The sequence below is a fragment of the Primulina huaijiensis genome, chromosome 11 (genome assembly GCF_012295235.1).
Source record: "Primulina huaijiensis isolate GDHJ02 chromosome 11, ASM1229523v2, whole genome shotgun sequence".
Taxonomy (NCBI): Eukaryota; Viridiplantae; Streptophyta; class Magnoliopsida; order Lamiales; family Gesneriaceae; genus Primulina; species Primulina huaijiensis.
Genome location: NC_133316.1, coordinates 23023677 through 23042239, shown reverse-complemented (window position 1 = coordinate 23042239; position 18563 = coordinate 23023677). Strand labels below are relative to the sequence as shown.

Below are 18563 nucleotides of genomic sequence, written 5' to 3'. Positions count from 1 at the left end.
GATTTTTATTATTACTAGTAACCGTGGCACACGCGTTGCGTGTGTCCTGAATACATGTGGTTTATTTATTAAATATTCATGATATTACAACATAATGACGTCACAACATAAAGAAGAGAGTTTATTTTTCACAGTGGCTAGTTTGGAGAAGAAATAATATTATTTTTCACGTGAGCAGTTTCCTTATGACGGTGAATATAATATTATTTGTTAAGAAAAAATATAATATAAAAAATAAGAAAGGGTAAAATAAGAAAGAAAGTTGGTATGCTCATAGAGCGGTTATTATTAGGGGCTCAACTATAATAAAATAATAAATATAAAAAATTAAAAAAGGTAAAACATGAAAGAAAGTTGGTGTCCTCGTAGAGCGGTTATTATTAGGGCCTCATGCTTAATAGTATAGNATCCGTACGTTTGATTTTAAAATTAAATTAGTTGTACATATCCTGCTGGTATGAATTTGCAGCCGTATTATGATTTTTATTATTACTAGTAACCGTGGCACACGCGTTGCGTGTGTCCTGAATACATGTGGTTTATTTATTAAATATTCATGATATTACAACATAATGACGTTACAACATAAAGAAGAGAGTTTATTTTTCACAGTGGCTAGTTTGGAGAAGAAATAATATTATTTTTCACGTGAGCAGTTTCCTTATGACGGTGAATATAATATTATTTGTTAAGAAAAAATATAATATAAAAAATAAGAAAGGGTAAAATAAGAAAGAAAGTTGGTATGCTCATAGAGCGGTTATTATTAGGGGCTCAACTATAATAAAATAATAAATATAAAAAATTAAAAAAGGTAAAACATGAAAGAAAGTTGGTGTCCTCGTAGAGCGGTTATTATTAGGGCCTCATGCTTAATAGTATAGATACGTACAATTTTGTTAAACCTCACTGCAAAACCCTAGTGCTCGCATTGGCTCCACAAAGCCAAAACGATTGTCGAAATAATGAGAGGACCCAAAACCAAGAAGTTCAAATTGCAGAATCGGTTATCCGAGGTTAATGAAATCGAGCTACTCAATTCATGGATCGATTCGGGGAAGCCTGACTCCGGTATCAATCCGCTCTCCCAGTCTCATCCACCGGAAAAAGGTCAAATTGGGAGGCTCCCTGACAGTTCCTTTTCTCCATATTCGGGGGCTGAGAAATTCACTCAACTGCCTATATCGAAGAAAACCAAAGATGGATTGGCGCAAGCCACGTATTCGAAAATGACTGACATTCAGAGGGCTTCGCTCCCACACTCACTATGCGGCCGTGACATCCTTGGAGCTGCGAAAACGGGGTCTGGAAAGACTTTGGCTTTTGTTATCCCGGTGAGGTTCAGATAATATTGCTGATTATTTTGTTTGTTTTCGATGGTTTTGTCCGAAATGATTGTTATAATGCTTTTGTTTGGAATTGACTTTTTCGGGTTTGTTGCTGGGTCGATGATCTTTGATTACTCTGTACTTTTGCCGTGTCGTGTACTAAAACTTGTCAGCTCTATATAGGGACCTGGAAATGGAATTTGTGAAAAAATTAGTTATATATTGGACGATACCGTGTCCAGGTTGCATTCTTTGATCTATAATTTTCCCCTATTTTTAAAGATTGTTTAAATGAAATGTTTTGGGAACTTTTCCCGTTTGTCTCAATAAAGCCTCTTGTGTTATATGAAATAGATTTGTGATCACAATGTGTTCTTGTTATGCAGGTTTTAGAGAAGTTATACAGAGCTAGATGGGGTCCAGAGGACGGGGTTGGATGCATTATCATGTCTCCCACTAGAGAATTAGCTGGTCAGCTTTTTGAAGTATTAAAATCTGTTGGTAGGTACCATGGCTTCAGTGCTGGACTTCTAATTGGTGGTCGCAAGGATGTTGCTACTGAGAAAGAGCGTGTAAATGAGCTAAACATTTTGGTCTGTACTCCAGGTCGACTACTTCAGCACATGGATGAAACCCCAAATTTTGACTGTTCACAACTTCAGGTCTCGTTTTGACAATTTTGCTTCATCATTTGTATACTTTAGTCCTTGGCTAATAATTGCTACATATTTTATGCATAGAATAGTGATTTGTTAGTAATATGATCATGTTTTTGGCCTCCTGTATTGTGTTTCTCTGTGATAAGTGTTTATGAAGTAGAATAAGATGAAGTATTTCTTATGTATGATTAATTGTCATGTAGTAACTTGATCATGCTCCTATTGCCATCCTCAATTTTTCCTTGCAGTTGCCCTTGCCCGCTCTTTTGTGCCATTAACAGCTTTCTTTTTTACTATTTTATTTATTTATTTGATTGCTCATATGTTGCTTCTGAATTTGCTTGCAGCCTGAGCATTGTAGGTCAAGCTTCTTAGCATGGAGATTTACGATCATACTTATATATAATTTATCATGCTTATGATTTGTGTAACCACTTGACTTCATTTTGTCATGGACAATGACATTTACACTTACTAGTGAGGTATGTTGACAATAAAGAGGCCACTAAAAATAATGGAGTTTCTTTTAGTGGAACGTCCAACATCCCCTCACACTAGGTTCCTAGATGTGCTATATCTCCATATTCTGCGGGCTTATTCACTGTGTTTTACTTTTCTCTCGTCTGTGTAACACTGTAACTGCTCTTAGATGTGATAACAAGACAGTAATTGACTTGAGTTTAAATTTCTGGCTTGCAAACAGGTGTTAATTCTTGATGAAGCAGATCGTATTCTTGATACTGGTTTTAAGAAGGAAATAAATGCTATAATATCTCAACTACCAAAAAAGAGACAAACATTATTATTCTCTGCAACCCAGACAAAGTCTGTTCAAGATCTTGCAAGACTTAGTCTGAAAGATCCAGAGTACCTTAGCGTGCATGAGGAGTCTGAAACTGCTACACCTAATCAATTACAGCAGACAGCTATGGTTGTTCCTCTTGACCAAAAGCTTGACATGTTATGGAGTTTTGTAAAGGCGCATCTCAGTTCAAGGATACTGGTCTTTCTTTCAAGCTGTAAGCAGGTAATGTTGCGTTGACTGATAAGAGCTAGTATGGATCAAGATGTCTCATCTACTAAATTGTCCCATCGAATCTTCACAATTGTTTTTATGATTTTCCTGTAAATCAAAGGTTCCTTTATGCTATTCCACGTTACAGTTTCTTCTTAGGTCTTCTATGATGACACAAGGAATGTTTGTACCTCTGCATTGTTTTTGCGTTCATGGTCACTCAAATTCCTCTTTGTTGTTTATGTACTTTGGATTCCTGAATCATGTAATTTAGTATCAAGGATGTGAGCAGAGCCGAACATGCCAACTTTGTGTGATAAGTGCATATTTTCTATTTTTCTTTGTTGTTTTAAAATGAAATTATTGTTCTTGATAACTTTACTTATCTGGATATTGGTGCGTGCCACAGGTAAAGTTTGTTTTTGAAACATTCAAGAAACTCCGTCCTGGAATCCCACTGACATGTCTCCATGGAAGGATGAAGCAGGAAAGACGCATGGGAATATATGCACAATTCTGTGAAAAGAATTCTGTACTTTTTTCTACTGATGTGGCTTCTAGAGGACTTGATTTTAATAAAGCTGTCGATTGGGTTGTCCAGGTTGGTTTCTGTTTCTATCCTAATTTAGTTTCCAACTTTGATTGTGACATAAAATGAAGCTTCACATAATACGCTACATAAACTTTGAACTGTTGATTTGATTGCCTTTGAACTTCTAGGTAGATTGCCCTGAAGATGTTGCTTCTTACATTCACAGAGTAGGGCGTACTGCCCGTTACCTTTCTAGTGGGAGATCCATTTTATTCCTTACACCTTCGGAGACAAATATGCTTGAAAAATTACAAGAGAAAAAGATACCTATTCGATTTATTAAGGTCTGAAATTCTTTTATAGTTAGATTTGTTAGTATTTCATTATTTCTTTTTTATTGATGACACATGTGCTTGGTTTTATCACCGTCAGGTAATATTGAGCATTTTGAATCATTGGACGAATTGCATATTAATATTAAATATTAATAATTGATAATGATCCCTTGCAGGGAAATACCAAAGGTTGCAACCTGTAATATTGAGCATTTTGAATCATTGGATGAATTGCGTGTTAATATTGATAAATAATAATGATCCCTTGCAGGCAAATAGCAAAAGGTTGCAACCTGTTTCAGGATTGTTAAAAGCATTATTAGTCAAATACCCTGATCTGCAATATCTGGCTCAGAGAGCCTTTATAACGTATTTGAGGTCCATCCATAAGCAGCATGATAAGGAGATTTTTGATGTTGCTAAACTTCCGATTGATGAATTCTCAGCATCATTAGGTCTCCCCATGACCCCAAAGGTCCGTTTTCTGAAAACAAAAGTTAAGGACAAAAAAGTGTACGAAGAATTGATCCTTGCTTCAGAAAGCAATGGTGCTGAGAATCGATTCAAACTGTTAAAAGAAACTTCAGGCACTGGTGTATCTGATGAAGCAGAATTGCTTACGGAGAATGGCCTTAGTTTGAAGATGGCCACTCGGCATTTTGGGGAAGATGATACTCCTGATATTAGAGATGATGTGTACATTTCCACTCTTCTCTTTTCGATATTTATATTTCTGAACATTACGCCTCTTTTTTCTAAACTTGTATGATGGAAAAGACATGATTAAGGGCATCCCAGAATTTGCAGAGAGAGAATAAAGTTGGAAAAGGCTCCTGTACTTGCAATGAATAGAGAAGTTTATTTGTATTGTATTTCCAGTTACTATAGGTAGTTGAGGGGGGGGGGGGGGGGGGGTTTCTTCGTTACTACTGTCGGTTATTTCACCATCTCCAAATAATACATTTTGTTTGCTGACGATTTTTAGGTGTCAGATAGCTCTTTTTCTACATTGTCTTATTTGGGAAAAGGCTGTAGTTGGGGGTCTTCATCACTACTGTCGGTTATTTCACCACCTCCAAAATGATTGCTCAATTACTGTGTCCTTACCGATAATGCAATATTTGTTCTTGCCCATTGTATGCAGTGACTCTGAGATGATCGCCATTTTCGGACGATCTCGTTATCCTTGTTTGTTTGTTTTTTTTAATCTAAGCTGTTTGTTTTTGTAGGCCTGCAACTAGGATTTTAAAGAACAAGAAGCTAAAGATCAACGTGGATAGACCGGCAGGCAGACGGGTTGTGTTTGATGATGATAATGATAGTGACAGTTCAACTTCTCCTACAAAACTAGCCAATAACCGGTCGCGGTCTGATTCCAATAAGCTGGACAAGGACATGGGTAAACTTTAATGCTTTGGATTTGCCCTACAATTCTATCATCAAAAGCGCAGTTGTAGTTATTTCCCGTATAATTGTTCAGACTTCTAAGTAGAAATTAAGCTCGTGTGCACTTGAGGCCTTCTCCAGCCTAGTTTTCCTATTTCGAATTGTCATCCTAATTGTAGGACTTACATTAGTACCAAACTAGTCGGTCTTGGCAATTGTATATCCTTCTCCATTGTGCTTGAAGTTAAACACCGGTCATCTCCAAATCACAAAAGCTTCAGTGATGCGCCTCAAGTGGTTGGCCAAGTTAAAAAATTGATAAAATATTGAAACTGTAGCTTTTATCTAATACCCTTATGCAAGCAAACCATCTTCTCATTGTTAGTGTGTCATTCAGTCTGAACTGCCATTGAATCAGAAGAAATGATTGATGAGTTACCGTTTTGCTCATCATATCTTGCAGTAAATCAAAGATACACCAAGCAGCGGGAGATGATGAATGAGGTGGACAAGGAAGACAAAGCTTTGTACCACCAACGGTTAAGAGAAAAGCGCATCAAACAAAAGATGAAGTTGAAGAGGCGAAGAGATGAGAATGGTGATGGTGATAATGAGGATGAGGATGATCTTTCTGGTTCAGACAAAGACGCAGCCACTGTAAGAGTCAATAAAAAGTCGAAGATCTATTTCCATGATAGTGACGATGGTGAGATTTGGGAAGGCAAAGCAAATACTAGCACAAGTACCGACTCCATTACTCTTGCAGAGCAAGAGGAATTGGCTCTCAAGTTGTTGAGTTCAATGCATTCCTAAAACCCTTGTCTTATATCAGATTATGGCCTCGTTCGTTGCTGCATTTTATTTATGCAGCTGGACAAAATGGCATCATTGGCTCATAAGAATCCAATGTAGAGCCAATTATATTTATAGATGTAGATCTTCTTTTCTCTCTAATCTCAACCACCAAAAAATGGTAATTATATTATTCTTTGGGGAGGGCAAATCTTGGAACAGAAATTTTAAATTTATGGCCCTGATGGAAGTATAAATCTAAAGTTGCCAAATTGATTTGTTCGAGATTTTGTCGCAGCACAAATATTTCTTTGATGCTTGTAAGTGCATACGGGCATTTTTTTTAATTTTCCTATTTCAAGTATCGTATGCGACTTTCTTCTTCGATACGAAAAGTGTCGGTGCTGGATAAAAATTAAAAAGTGAGTTGCTGTTATTTTTTGAGCATTTCTTTTCTCCAAACCCTTCAGTGGGAATACATTGAAAAACCAACATTTCATACGCCAAAATTTTAAATTAACATAAATAATTGTAGAAGTATTTTTTGACTTATAAACAAAAATTTGAACCAAAATTGATGTAATTGTTAAGAAATGATTAAAATAAATCTCTCTGCAAACAAATTATTTACACTTGAAATATAATTACAGATATATGGTAACTATTTCCATCAATTTTTTTAGTATCCAAATTATTTTATCTTTTCATCAACATTACCTTTAAATTCAGATATTGTTTAGTACAATAGACGAGACTGAGTAATAATTGTTTTATATAATATTTGACTCGAATATTATAATAATTTAAATTAAAAACGATATTTCTTGTTTTTTATTATACCATTAAACTACGTGAGTGGTGTGTGGTGCTCACGTTTACCTTGGTTATTTACAAAATTACCCACCTGAAGTTTGACCAGCAACTCCAAAATTCATCACAATTATTTTACCAGTCTTCTTTTTTCCATTTTTTTTGTTTTCCATATTAACTGCGGTATTCTCCGAAGATCCAGATTCGGAAATGCATGACTTTTGTTTCACGATCCCATATGGGCTGCTTCTGGTGTGTGGTGGCGTTATAGGATATGGAAAAAAGGGCAGTGTAGCGTCGCTGGCTGGGGGCTGCGGGACTGGGATGTTTCTTATTCTCGCTGGTTACCTCAGTCTCCAAGCATTCCATAAGCGCAAAAATTCTTACTTTGCCTTGATTCTTGAAACGGGTATGCTTCGATTTCTTCTACGGATTTACTGTTCATTTGATAGTCATTGTACACACATATAGAAATTGATGCTATTTTACAACCATGTTTAGATTTATGGTAGCTTGTATCCTCTGCAAATTACAATGAACGAAGTATCTTTCTTTATGTTGTGAATGGACCTTCGGTTAGAAACAATTACTAGATAGTAGAGATTAAACTATTCAAATATCTTTCATTGCCCAATGACATTGACAATATTTTATGTTCGGTAACTTTTTTGCCTTGGTAGTAATTTTGCCACTGCGTTGCAATTAGTTTCTGTCGGATTTCTGGGATTCTGGCTCATTGTTCTGTTGTGATGTTGCTTGGTGACTGAATTTCTTACTTTCATTTAGCCTTGTGCCCTTACCAGTGGGGAAAAAACAGTGGGATGAGGAGTTGTGTGTCTTTGAACTCGCTGTGATGCGTGCGACTTTGAGGAACCACTGGCAGCTAGCACCTAGCAATTACCTTGTGGATAACCATCTAGAAAATAAATATTTGATGCAATCATTGAACTCATCAAAAAATGGTTTTGCAAATTAGGAGTTGTTACTTCAAATCCACTAGTGTTGTAGAAAAGAACGGATTTATCATCCGATTTCTTCTTGAGATTCAAATGGTACTTTGATCAAGATGTTTTGTTTTGGCAATGTAGCAAGCACCAATAGATATCGAGGCCCCCGTATCTTTCATTTCTGAAAAAATTCAGCCATTGATTTCGCATCAATGTTCTTGCAAAGAGTCGGAACTTATTTAGATATACGAAACCTTTTCCAATGCTAAACTTCACCATGTAATTGAACTATGCGCTCAAAACATCTCTCTTCCATCAAACAAGCATTCACTGTTCAATTAGAATACCCTGTAATTTCTATTGATCGGTTATGCCACCATACTACTGTTCTTCTATTATTCTTGTTGGCACCGCCTTTTCTGTGAACATCATGTGTGGCAAACGCTTCCGATTGCGAGTTTTGTTATAAATTTATTAAATTCGAGATCGCCTTGAACAGCTATTGCTGCCGTGCTAACATGGGTCATGGGACAGCGATACATGCAAACTTCCAAGATAATGCCTGCTGGTATTGTTGCTGGTCTCAGGTAACTCTTAAGATTTAAAGTGTACCCATGCATTTGGTTTCCTTAAACAAAGACCGACTTGATTCATGTTATTTCTTGGCCTGTCAAACTTGCTTTAACTTTCAAATGTTTCACTAGATTTAATGTTTCTCAAATTAATTCGTCGTCTACTTATTCAATCATTAAGGGGGAATGCCCAACTTTTCGGGTTTCCTTTTCCTTTGGAATTGTATAGTTTCTTGCTTTAAAACTTCTTTCAGGGTACATATACTTGTCGATCATGTCTTGTTTGCAGCTTCGTCATGACTGGATTTTATCTTTACAAGATTGCAACTGGTGGGAACCGTATCCCACCTAAGGAGTAGTAATGGCATCGAGAATTTATTACCTTATAGTTTCAACAAGACATTTACAGATAGAAAACATGCTACTTTTGAGTTGTAAACAAAATTGTCCATTTAAAGTAACTCACCTCCAACTGTTTGAATGCGCAATTCTATTTTACTCGAGTAAAGATAATTGAATCTGCATTTAATATTTTTCAATATTACACGTTATTTATCCAAATATACAAGATGCATACAGTGATATACATAATAAAAAGGTTTACAACCTAAAACCAGTATATCAGTGCTAGACTATATAACGTGAGATGAAAAGGTAACGATGCCTATCAGCAGCCATCGGGTCTGTAATAATCTTTAGGCATCGAAGGGCACTTTTCATTCATGTGAGGGTAAGGTTCAATGGTGTTGTATCCCGGTAATTCCATTCGATATTTTCCTCGAATTTGACAGTAGGGGAGTTTTACCGTGTCCCCATCGTTACACCATTTAGGTAAACGGCTCGAATTATTTTCAAAAAACTTGAGAGAGTAAGCATCTTTTATCTGCAGTGACAGAAAGTCAATTGCATTGTTTGCTGAACTATCATATATAAAGATTGGAGAATTATTGATTATTTTATCTGAAGAAATTAACAGAAAACAACAATAAACTGGAACGCAAAATACTTTAGAATCTTTACTTACAGTGAACTCAGTGACTTGAATAGAGCTTGAAAGGTTGCCAAAGAGCCCTGCTGCCTTGTATAATTCGAAGACAAAAGCGACACATGATGTTGACTTACCATCTGCATAAACCCAATCATCTTGTTCCGGAACGGCCAACAATTCACCAAAAGATGATCCACGCTTCTCAACTTCGACAAGAATATCAGAAAGAGAAGAGTTCTGCAAGGACGAATGTATACTATCTTTAGAATCCAATTGAATCTTATCCGGTAGCAATGCAACTATTTCCAAGAATTTCCTTAAATCCGCCCAGATCAAGTTACATAGGTCCTTCAAAATGCATTACATATTAGATAAATAAAATGTGTATAATAATGAAACCTCAGTTCCAAGACGTTTGTTCAATGCTTCAATCCACAAGTTAGCGGCATATGAAGGTTGCATCTGAGTCCAAACAGTCATACAAGAAGCCACCTGTGGATAATAAACAGTTGAAGAAGTAAGGAAAAGAAGAAGCAAAAATATAAGTTCACATTTCTAGGGGCCTTTAAAAATAAAATAAAGAAGCAAAACATCTCAGCAATCCAAAGGGTGATGCAGTATCTGCAGGTATAGATAGAATCACCGATCGTAAGACATTATTCAGTACAATGGTATGATCTGTTCATGATGGCTGTCTTCCTTTTTTTCTTTCCTTTTTTATAAATTTCATCCAATCAGTTTTAAAAAAATTGTTAATCTGTTATGATCTTAAACCTCTCTCAATCAGGATTAATTTTGTATTTAAACATATTGGGACCTGACAATTTGGAGAGATGGAAGAAAAACTCTCAAAGGACGAAAAACAGTACCAGGTGAGCATCCAAAGGTTCTGGGTAATTCCCACTAACTGTGTCTATCCAACTAAATATCAAATTGTGATAACCATAAGGCCTTCCTGACATGCTTCGTGCGTATTCCCAGGCAGCACTTTCATTGAACTTTTCCCGGAGTTCTGGACGCAAAGGAAGCAACGCTATATGTGGATTGGCATCGTCTTTTGTGAGTTCAAATTCCCACCATTCATCCCATGGTAAGATAGCGATAACATCTTCTCCCTGAAAAATGAAAATTAAAAACAATATTTATGTTTATCTGAAAAGACAAAAAAGAAATGACGCGTCACCAAATCTACACCGATAGCCGTTTCAACTAGCAATAACTTAGGTTCGGGAACCAATAGGTACATATGTTCCATGCAGGTTATGTCTATTAAATTAGCCCGGCAGGAATTAATATGCAGTCATCAAATTAATTTTAGAGGCGTGCGACAATGACATAACAAGGAGACAATAGGCTATGTCTCGCTCTTATTAGGTACTTGGTTTATGGATAGCATGACATGATAATTCCTAATGACTCGCTGCAGCCCAGATAGAGAAATATATTTGAAAATTACGCAGATCTGAAGAACGAAGTCAAATCATGCAAAACCAACAAAGTACCCTGGATTTCACAACAATCTTAACACTAGAAAACTCAAGTACCAGTTAAGTCATCACCTTCTCATTCTCGTTTCCTGATTCTGCAACCCATAGCTTTCCATCAGAGTCCCTTAGGCAGACCGCAGAATGACCAGCGTAAGATCCAGTTACCCACTTTTCTAATGTCTCAAAACCACCCCACCGACCTCGGATTTTCGATAATACAAGAAAATCTCCAGATTGGATATCCTCAACAGTAATGTTAGTGACCCATGGTTCGGGGCGTTCATCAAAAGTAGCATCCATGTGCTTTTTAAGAAATGCAATATTAGAGCTCTCTCCCCATCCGGTGAACAAAGGGAACACTTCCCATAGAGCGCGAAGGGTTCCTAACATCCCTGCTTGCATGAGAAAGATCGATACCCCTCTATTTTTTACCTGATTTTTAAGGAGATTCATCCTTATTTAGTATGAAAAAACTTGCTTTAAAACAAAGAAGTATGGTTCTGATTAAAATAAAGTTGAACTCACATATTCAAACTCAGCTTCTGATACCCACTCTTTGAATTCGAGGGTGTGTTCTCGAGATAAAATGTAATAATCCCATGTAACTTGATAAGGAGTTGCAAAGATATAAAGATCCATGCATGTCCAACTATGAGCATGGCTTACCTGAAACAAGAAATAATTTTTTTAATCTGTAATCAAGAAACAATATTTAAAAGGCATTAAGTTGCAACTGCAAGTTCCAACAGGCTTTGTATTTTAACTTTGTACGTCACCCTAGTTAACATGAAAGCAATCTGTAGGAGGAATAACCGAATGCCACTTTTCCAGAATTTCAGCAAAAATAGTTTCAAAAGAAACATAATTTACAAAGGCCGACTTAGACAATGAAATTTTCCTCAATAATTAAAATAACAAATCAAACTAAATAAATAATCAAACAAAAAGAACTTAAGACAATCAGCCTCTAATATGAAAGTCCATCGAGAAACTCTCTAAGACCTCTCAAAAAAAGAATCTACAATAATGATAATTCAAAGCTATCACATAAAAAAAAACCCGAAACATATATAAAATAAGAAACCCCAAAAGCCCAAACCTACAAAAATCCCCTCCAATAATCCCAACTACCTCGAAATCGATCGATAGAAAACAATAAAGCTGCATCCAATCACCTTAATATGAAGAGTACCGCCCCCAAATTTACTCTCACTTTTGTTGTTAAACTCCAACCAAGCAGTGTTATTGTAAAAGCAAGCACCTTTCCACTGTAATTGGGGAGTGTTACCAGCAGTGGCAGCTCCGATAAAAGACGGCATAAGGTCCGCCGCGTTATTGAGAGACTTCAGAATAGGCCAAGAAACTTGTCTGGGAAGCAGCGGCAACAAATCTTTAGGACGAAAGATTGCTTTATAGGCTTGTGCTTCCCGAGTGTACACACCAGAAATGAAGAAAATAGAAAACAATATCATGAACGCACGATGGGTTCTGACGCTGATCTTGAATAGAAGTATCATAGCGGAAGAAACAGAGAGATAATTGAAGGAATTCAAAGATTGAGTGGGGTTGCGAGCAAAGGAGTCTTCTAGTGGCCAGGGTTAACCGCTTGTCTTTTGAAATTTTTTGCGACCATGATGATTTTAGCAGAGCTCCGAGGAGATGCTGTGAAACGTCCGATGGGATTTTTATTTATTTGTTTAATTTAATTTGTTGTCATTAGAAGTTGCGTGTCTATTTTGTCATAAATTTAGTACTTTGTGATTGTAATAATAATAATAAAAAAGTTACTTTGTGATTTATAATATTTAATTTAATATCATATGTGATATTTATATATAAATATTAAATTCTTGACCAAATTGTACGTAACAAGAAATGGTAATCTGTTCTAATCCTTACGTAGGAAGTAGTTTTTTTTTCTTTATATTTTTATTTTAAAATATGCTATAAAATTTGTTTAGTTTTTGAATAAATTTGCCGTAATATATAAAAGGCAAAACTCTCGATATAGTCAATTTGATTTATGTTTGTCGTTGGTGACATACAAAACTCTTCTTGTCCGGAATGAATAGGATTTCAATTTCTGCACCTTCCATTGTAATTTGTACAAACATATATTTGACTTTGTACTCACTTTCTCCAACCCTGCACTAAAATAACGTGAAAGTCATCCTTGGACGTAGGGGAATAATTATATTTAATAATTTATGTGTATTAATTCGTATTATATAATATAAATAATTAAATTAACAATTTAAATAATATAATAATTATATTTATTAATAATATAATATTTTTTATAGCATATTAATATTAATCATTATATTTATAAACTTGTATGACCGTTATGTTTAAGCCGAATCCAACTCTTAATAAACTTGTATATGGTGCTAGAATCTGAACTCGAATATCCCTTCCTAACAGACTAATCATTGCTCTGCCTTGGCGCCAACGTCCCGGTAACTTGGAACTCGAACCAAATCTCACAACCTACTCTTCGGTGCTAAATGACTCAACTTTAAAATCTACGAGGTCTCGGCATTCATGGATAGCAGAAAGTCGCACCACTGTATTGATTTCTCTGACGAAATCTGTATTTGCTGTTGAGGGTTCCCACGTTTGAATGGGTCCCATATTAGTCGGCTTGATTGGTTATGTGCTTGTTGATCTAGCCTCCGACGTCTACCACTGGGGCATTGACAACTACGGAAGCGGAACCCCGGTCTTTGGTGCACAAATTGACGGATTTCAGGGTCACCACAAGTGGCCTTGAATTATCACTTGGATTATCACACGACAGCTCGCCCACAACTTACACTCGCTGGCCAAAGGCATGATTTTCACTGTCCTCCCAATGAACTTCATCTCCAACGACCCGACAGTATTTGACATCTTGGTTCAAGACTTTTGAGATTCCATACTCAACATTGTATGAGTTCTTCTAACGTGGTAGCTCACAAGTTAGTTTTTCATGGTTTTTCGCAAAAGAAGTTTATCAAGTATAATGGTTCTTATCCATCGTATATACGCTCCTCTATAAATCTCCACATGTTTGGTGTTTAATGAAATATAACATGTCTCCTAAAAAAAGATGATGTATGAAGAGGGAACCTCTCCAGCACACCAAATAAATAATAATAATAATCAAATTTTATTTTATACACAAATAATATGTCGCAGGCCACAAAATTGTACATGTAGATGGATGGAATCCCAGAAATCTATATTAGTTTGTTTCACACGATATAGGATACATTTATTTTCACATCAAAGTTTCCAAACGGTACACAATACAACGCCATTCAAATGTTCCTGTTATGTCGGGCCACAAGACAAGTCTAAACATTTTATCATGCTGAATATTCCCACGAATCATGCTCAAGCAGCAGAAGGGTGTGGAGGCATATCCCATCATCTCAATAAACCCAATTCCGAATGGTTGACTAAAGGTCACAAGAATATCACTTTTTAATTTTTTGACAGGAACAAGACGCCCAAAATAACTTGCCTGACACAAAATTTCTACACAATGCAACACTCAAAGGTCCATAAGAAGACGAAGAAACATTAGACAGCATCCATTACTGCATAGGAAGACACTGATGATACACAGGGAAACCAATATCTACATCTACCATCCTTGTGACCATCATCAATCATAGCAAGCCCTTCCTGTATTACCAAACTGAATCAATTTACACTCAGTTCAAATTCTAAAGCATATCAAGGTAGAAGATATCACTTACTTCTAGTAAAGTTTCAAGGGCATCTGTTGCACGTCCAGATGACCAAGAGAGTCGTCTTTGTACTTCGTCAACTGTCACATAGCCTAGACCCTAAAACAAACAAACAAACCAAGGTAACTAATCATTTTAAGAACAAAGAAAAAGTTTCAAGGTAATATTTATGATATAAATGTCATTCCAAGAAGATGATATTGCTAAACAAATTGCATCTTTATGAAGAGGAGGCTGACGGGTAAGGAGGGTACAACCAATCGGTGCAATGACCCCTCGAATCCCTAAAATAACTCTTTATTTTGAGGACCTACTGATATCCGCCAACTTAAATCCAATTATAGGTCCCATCCTACATTGACACTGTGAAGGTTGGTGTTATGGGCACCTCCAGACTTCGCTGGGTTAATGATGGGCCTGTTTTGAATATGAGAATTTATCACATGGATCTAAGTTCTATGTCTCAAAAACAATGCTTAGAATCTGTCCCAAATTTTGTCTTGTCTAGTATCAATGGTCAAACCATGACCTGAAATTCATTAGTTATTTATTTGGATAACACTATTGTGATACATATTCAATTCCAGAGAGAAGCACAAATTGCAACATTGATAATAGAAAGCAAAGAAATAAAACTGCTTCAAGATCGTTCCAGTTTTAATGGAGCAATTAAATAATTTTTTTCCTCCAATAAAATGTGATAACATTAAGATGTGTGAATGTGAACAATCACATTCAAGAGCTCGGACGTGGGAAATAATGTATAGACATGGAGAAACCTGAGCAAGCTCTAAAATTTCATTGTGGTCTTTATTCAGCTCTGTAGGAACAGACCTAACAAGCTTCTTTTTGCCCAGAGATATCACCTCAAAACCATTACCAAGTACCTGGAAACACAATAGAGTTGTCTGTGAACAACACGGTCAAAATGCAAGTGATATTGGATGTTAAATTAAAAGGTCTCTGCGCGCGCGCGCGTGTGTGTGAGAGAGAGAGAGTATAAAGTATCACCAGTGATTGCCGAAAACCTAATACATGCAATAAAGACAGGAACAATCTTAGCAATTAATAGAACAAACTTGTGATCCAGGGGGATGTATGTTTGACTACACAACACGAATAAATACTTTATTAGGGCAACATTAAGGCAAGAAATCTCAACATTCTCTCTTTCGCCCAAGTCAGGATAATGACACAATACTCACTAATTCAAAGATTCAACCTCTATCCAATTTGTGAGCTCATCAAATGATCCAAATCTCATCAAATATTTTACAACTGTTGCATCCTCCAACTAAAATTTGGGAAAAAGATTTGAGTCCTCAAGTAGTTGTACATTAGAATATGCAAATCTTGAAGTATCATGACAAACTTGCAACCACATCAGACTACAAAAACTTTAAGCTTTATTTTTATGATATACTGGAAAAGCTCTACATTACCTTCAGTTTACTAATTGCTCGCAAACAGTCATCCTGAGAGATAGCTTCACGAGCACTCTTCCTTCTTTGACCTAGCACATTGCATAATTCTTCCAAGCTGATCAAACCACCATTGAGAGGTCTAGTGGCCAGACAAATATCAACAATTTGCACACCTGACTAGATAAATAGATTAGTTTCGGGTCAGACATAAGTAGAGAAAATACTAAATACCAAATTCCAAAGTACAGAAGTACGAATCAGACAAACAATACACAAACAAAAAGGAAACAGGATGCAACTAAACATTTTCAAACGTAAACTTTCACTGCGAAGTAAGAAAATGAATAATAACACATGGTACATGCCAAAATACGGCGCTCACCGATGTAAAATTAATGCTTCCTTAATATTGTTAAGAAGTTTGTCCCAAATAATATACTAATAAGATGTACATTCTACGACATGTAAATGTACTGACAACATGAGCTATAAAATTTCCATCAAGCAGATAGGTACAAAGCGTTCAGATGAAGTGTAGCCTCATTAATTTAATACAAATAAAAGTAATTTAAGATGAAGTGTAGCCTCATTAATTCAAATCAACTATTCCAAATGAGGAAAGATCCTGTAAATAAATACATAACTAACACTTGAAAACAAAGAAGGGAGTGAATTTCCAATTAACACAAATCAAATGTAGCAATTAGTGGATTGTGCAAATGAGTGAGTAATATACAAGTTGACATCCTGATGAATTATGACAAGCATATCAAAATCAAATGTAGCAATTGGTGGATCTCACAAGTGAAAACACAGGTAAGAAGGCTGCTGGTACCGACCAAGTTCGTAGTAAAAGTCACCAATCCCCAACAACTCAGCCCAAAAACCCTTGTTAGAGGCCAGAGGATCCACTCCTACTTTAGCACACATATCATGAAACTGAGATCGAAAAGTTGGATTCTTGCGGATGTCATTCTGCTCAAACATGAGGAAATACAAATCTTATATAAGAAAATTATTTTAAAAAATGTATTGGCCTATTCTTAATTTCATCCCGTTTTTCGAAAACTGAAATACCAAGAAATAGATTTTGCTTATTTTTTTAACATCTTCATATTTTCCAGTATAGACATTTCGACGCCTATATCCTTGCAGCTTTTGCCGAGACAACGGCAACACTACAGCTTGATTTTTGAAACCAGATTAATTATTTAACAAACCTCCCACTATCTTTCAGATAAGCAAGATGCAAAATTTAAACCGGCAGGATAAGCTAAAGATCAATTATGCCTTGATAAAACAATACGAGTACCTTGTGCTTGCGAGCAAAGTCCTCAAGCTGAGAACGAAAAGTAGCGAGCTGGTCTTTCATTAGATCGGTTCGCAGTTTCGCCACATTTTCTCCCAGAAGTCGATATTGATCCTTCAGTTAAATAACAACACAAAATCACAACAAAATATATACGATTCGAACAAAGTATCAATACAGACAGAGAGAGGTGGGGAACCCTGGCGGCGGCGGCGTTCTGCAGACCACCGATTCCGGGTCTTCGCCGCATTCTGGAACGGTGATGGCAAAAAATCAGCTAGGTAATCGATCGATGAATTTCAGCATCTAAATTAATATAATTAACTGAAATTGTAACAGGATTTTAAGGTAGAATTTTGGGATATTTTGGATAAATAACTTTCTACAAAAATATATTTTAAAAAAATACTTCCATTTATAGTAGGCCCACTAATTAACAAGGTGTCTGAAGCCCACCATGTGATATGTAACTACCCGGCCCATTCTCCTCGTGTATATGTACATCTTCCAACCCCAAATCGCCGCTCAATTAGGGTTAAGCGATTCCGTGAATTTTATCTTTTCGAAAATCCCTGTGAAGAACGTCATGATAAATCAAAAGTAGTGGCCTGATTTCTATGATGATATTATTATTCCGAGGGATTCTCTTCTCCACCACTCCCCCACCCCCCTCAAATTCCAGGTTTCTTTTGGATTTCAAGAAATTTGTTTATTTTTTTCTGGAAGAAGTGTGCGATTTCAAATATTAGCTTGTGCTGATTGATTTTATTTGGTGGGATAATTTAAAGATGGATTTTCAAAAAATGTGCATTGAAATTCTGTAATCAATTTTGGTGGAAAAATATGAAATTAATGGATTTTAATCCATTATTTCTTAATAAATTTACATTTTTATCTTGACAGAACAAATGATACCACGGAATACTCGGCTAGAATTGGATTTAATTTTTTAAAAAATATATATATATATATTTTTGGCCCCAACTCTCCAATATTTTATTCAACCTGTCCTAAAATCCCTAAATCAAAGCAGAACTTTGGGTTAATTCTCCTTTTCAGAAACATTGTTTTCACGATTTAACATTAATTTGTGAGAGCTCTATATGCCCTACATCTACATGGCTACACAAGTATCAAACTAACATTTTCAATAGTAAGAAACTCTTTACTACATAGACCCTTCTATAAATTTTTTCAATGGAGAGAACACCTGAAATGGTGAGTGAGCTTATGTGTAGTGTA

General features: G+C 36.0%; 4 protein-coding genes and 1 non-coding gene across 6 annotated transcripts; 3 read left to right on the top strand and 2 right to left on the bottom strand.

Moving 5' to 3' along the window:
• The first annotated feature begins 890 nt into the window (after window positions 1–890).
• LOC140988130 (DEAD-box ATP-dependent RNA helicase 32-like) lies at window positions 891–6332 on the top strand. Its single transcript, XM_073457079.1, has 8 exons — window positions 891–1334; window positions 1715–1990; window positions 2691–3014; window positions 3412–3603; window positions 3723–3878; window positions 4141–4565; window positions 5099–5268; window positions 5719–6332. The coding sequence occupies exons 1-8, from the start codon at window positions 966–968 to the stop codon at window positions 6066–6068; spliced, it is 2262 nt and encodes a 753-aa protein (XP_073313180.1). The 5' UTR covers window positions 891–965; the 3' UTR covers window positions 6069–6332.
• Window positions 6333–6951: 619 nt separating this feature from the next.
• Window positions 6952–8899, top strand: LOC140987908 (protein FATTY ACID EXPORT 5-like). 2 transcript variants are annotated; one of them, XM_073456652.1, is made up of 3 exons: window positions 6952–7266; window positions 8304–8391; window positions 8631–8761. In XM_073456652.1, exons 1-3 carry the CDS (start codon window positions 7068–7070, stop codon window positions 8674–8676), a joined length of 333 nt encoding a protein of 110 aa, XP_073312753.1. In that variant the 5' UTR covers window positions 6952–7067; the 3' UTR covers window positions 8677–8761. The 2 variants fall into 2 exon arrangements, with proteins under 2 accessions (XP_073312753.1, XP_073312752.1); XM_073456651.1 differs by having other exon boundaries at window positions 6958–7266; window positions 8666–8899.
• Window positions 8889–12535, bottom strand: LOC140987907 (uncharacterized). Its single transcript, XM_073456650.1, has 7 exons — window positions 12027–12535; window positions 11377–11517; window positions 10924–11283; window positions 10234–10479; window positions 9764–9856; window positions 9401–9601; window positions 8889–9259 (listed from the first exon to the last, which is right to left on the bottom strand). Exons 1-7 carry the CDS (start codon window positions 12366–12368, stop codon window positions 9044–9046), a joined length of 1599 nt encoding a protein of 532 aa, XP_073312751.1. The 5' UTR covers window positions 12369–12535; the 3' UTR covers window positions 8889–9043.
• A 1446-nt stretch (window positions 12536–13981) lies between these two features.
• On the bottom strand, window positions 13982–17697 carry LOC140988986 (vacuolar protein sorting-associated protein 22 homolog 1). The gene is made up of 7 exons (XM_073458129.1): window positions 17521–17697; window positions 17325–17435; window positions 16852–16987; window positions 16031–16185; window positions 15368–15475; window positions 14598–14687; window positions 13982–14523 (listed from the first exon to the last, which is right to left on the bottom strand). Exons 1-7 carry the CDS (start codon window positions 17569–17571, stop codon window positions 14419–14421), a joined length of 756 nt encoding a protein of 251 aa, XP_073314230.1. The 5' UTR covers window positions 17572–17697; the 3' UTR covers window positions 13982–14418.
• Window positions 17698–17888: 191 nt separating this feature from the next.
• Window positions 17889–17965, top strand: LOC140989097 (small nucleolar RNA R21). Its single transcript, XR_012177441.1, has one exon. It is a non-coding gene; the product is annotated as a small nucleolar RNA R21 (small nucleolar RNA).
• Window positions 17966–18563: the final 598 nt, after the last annotated feature.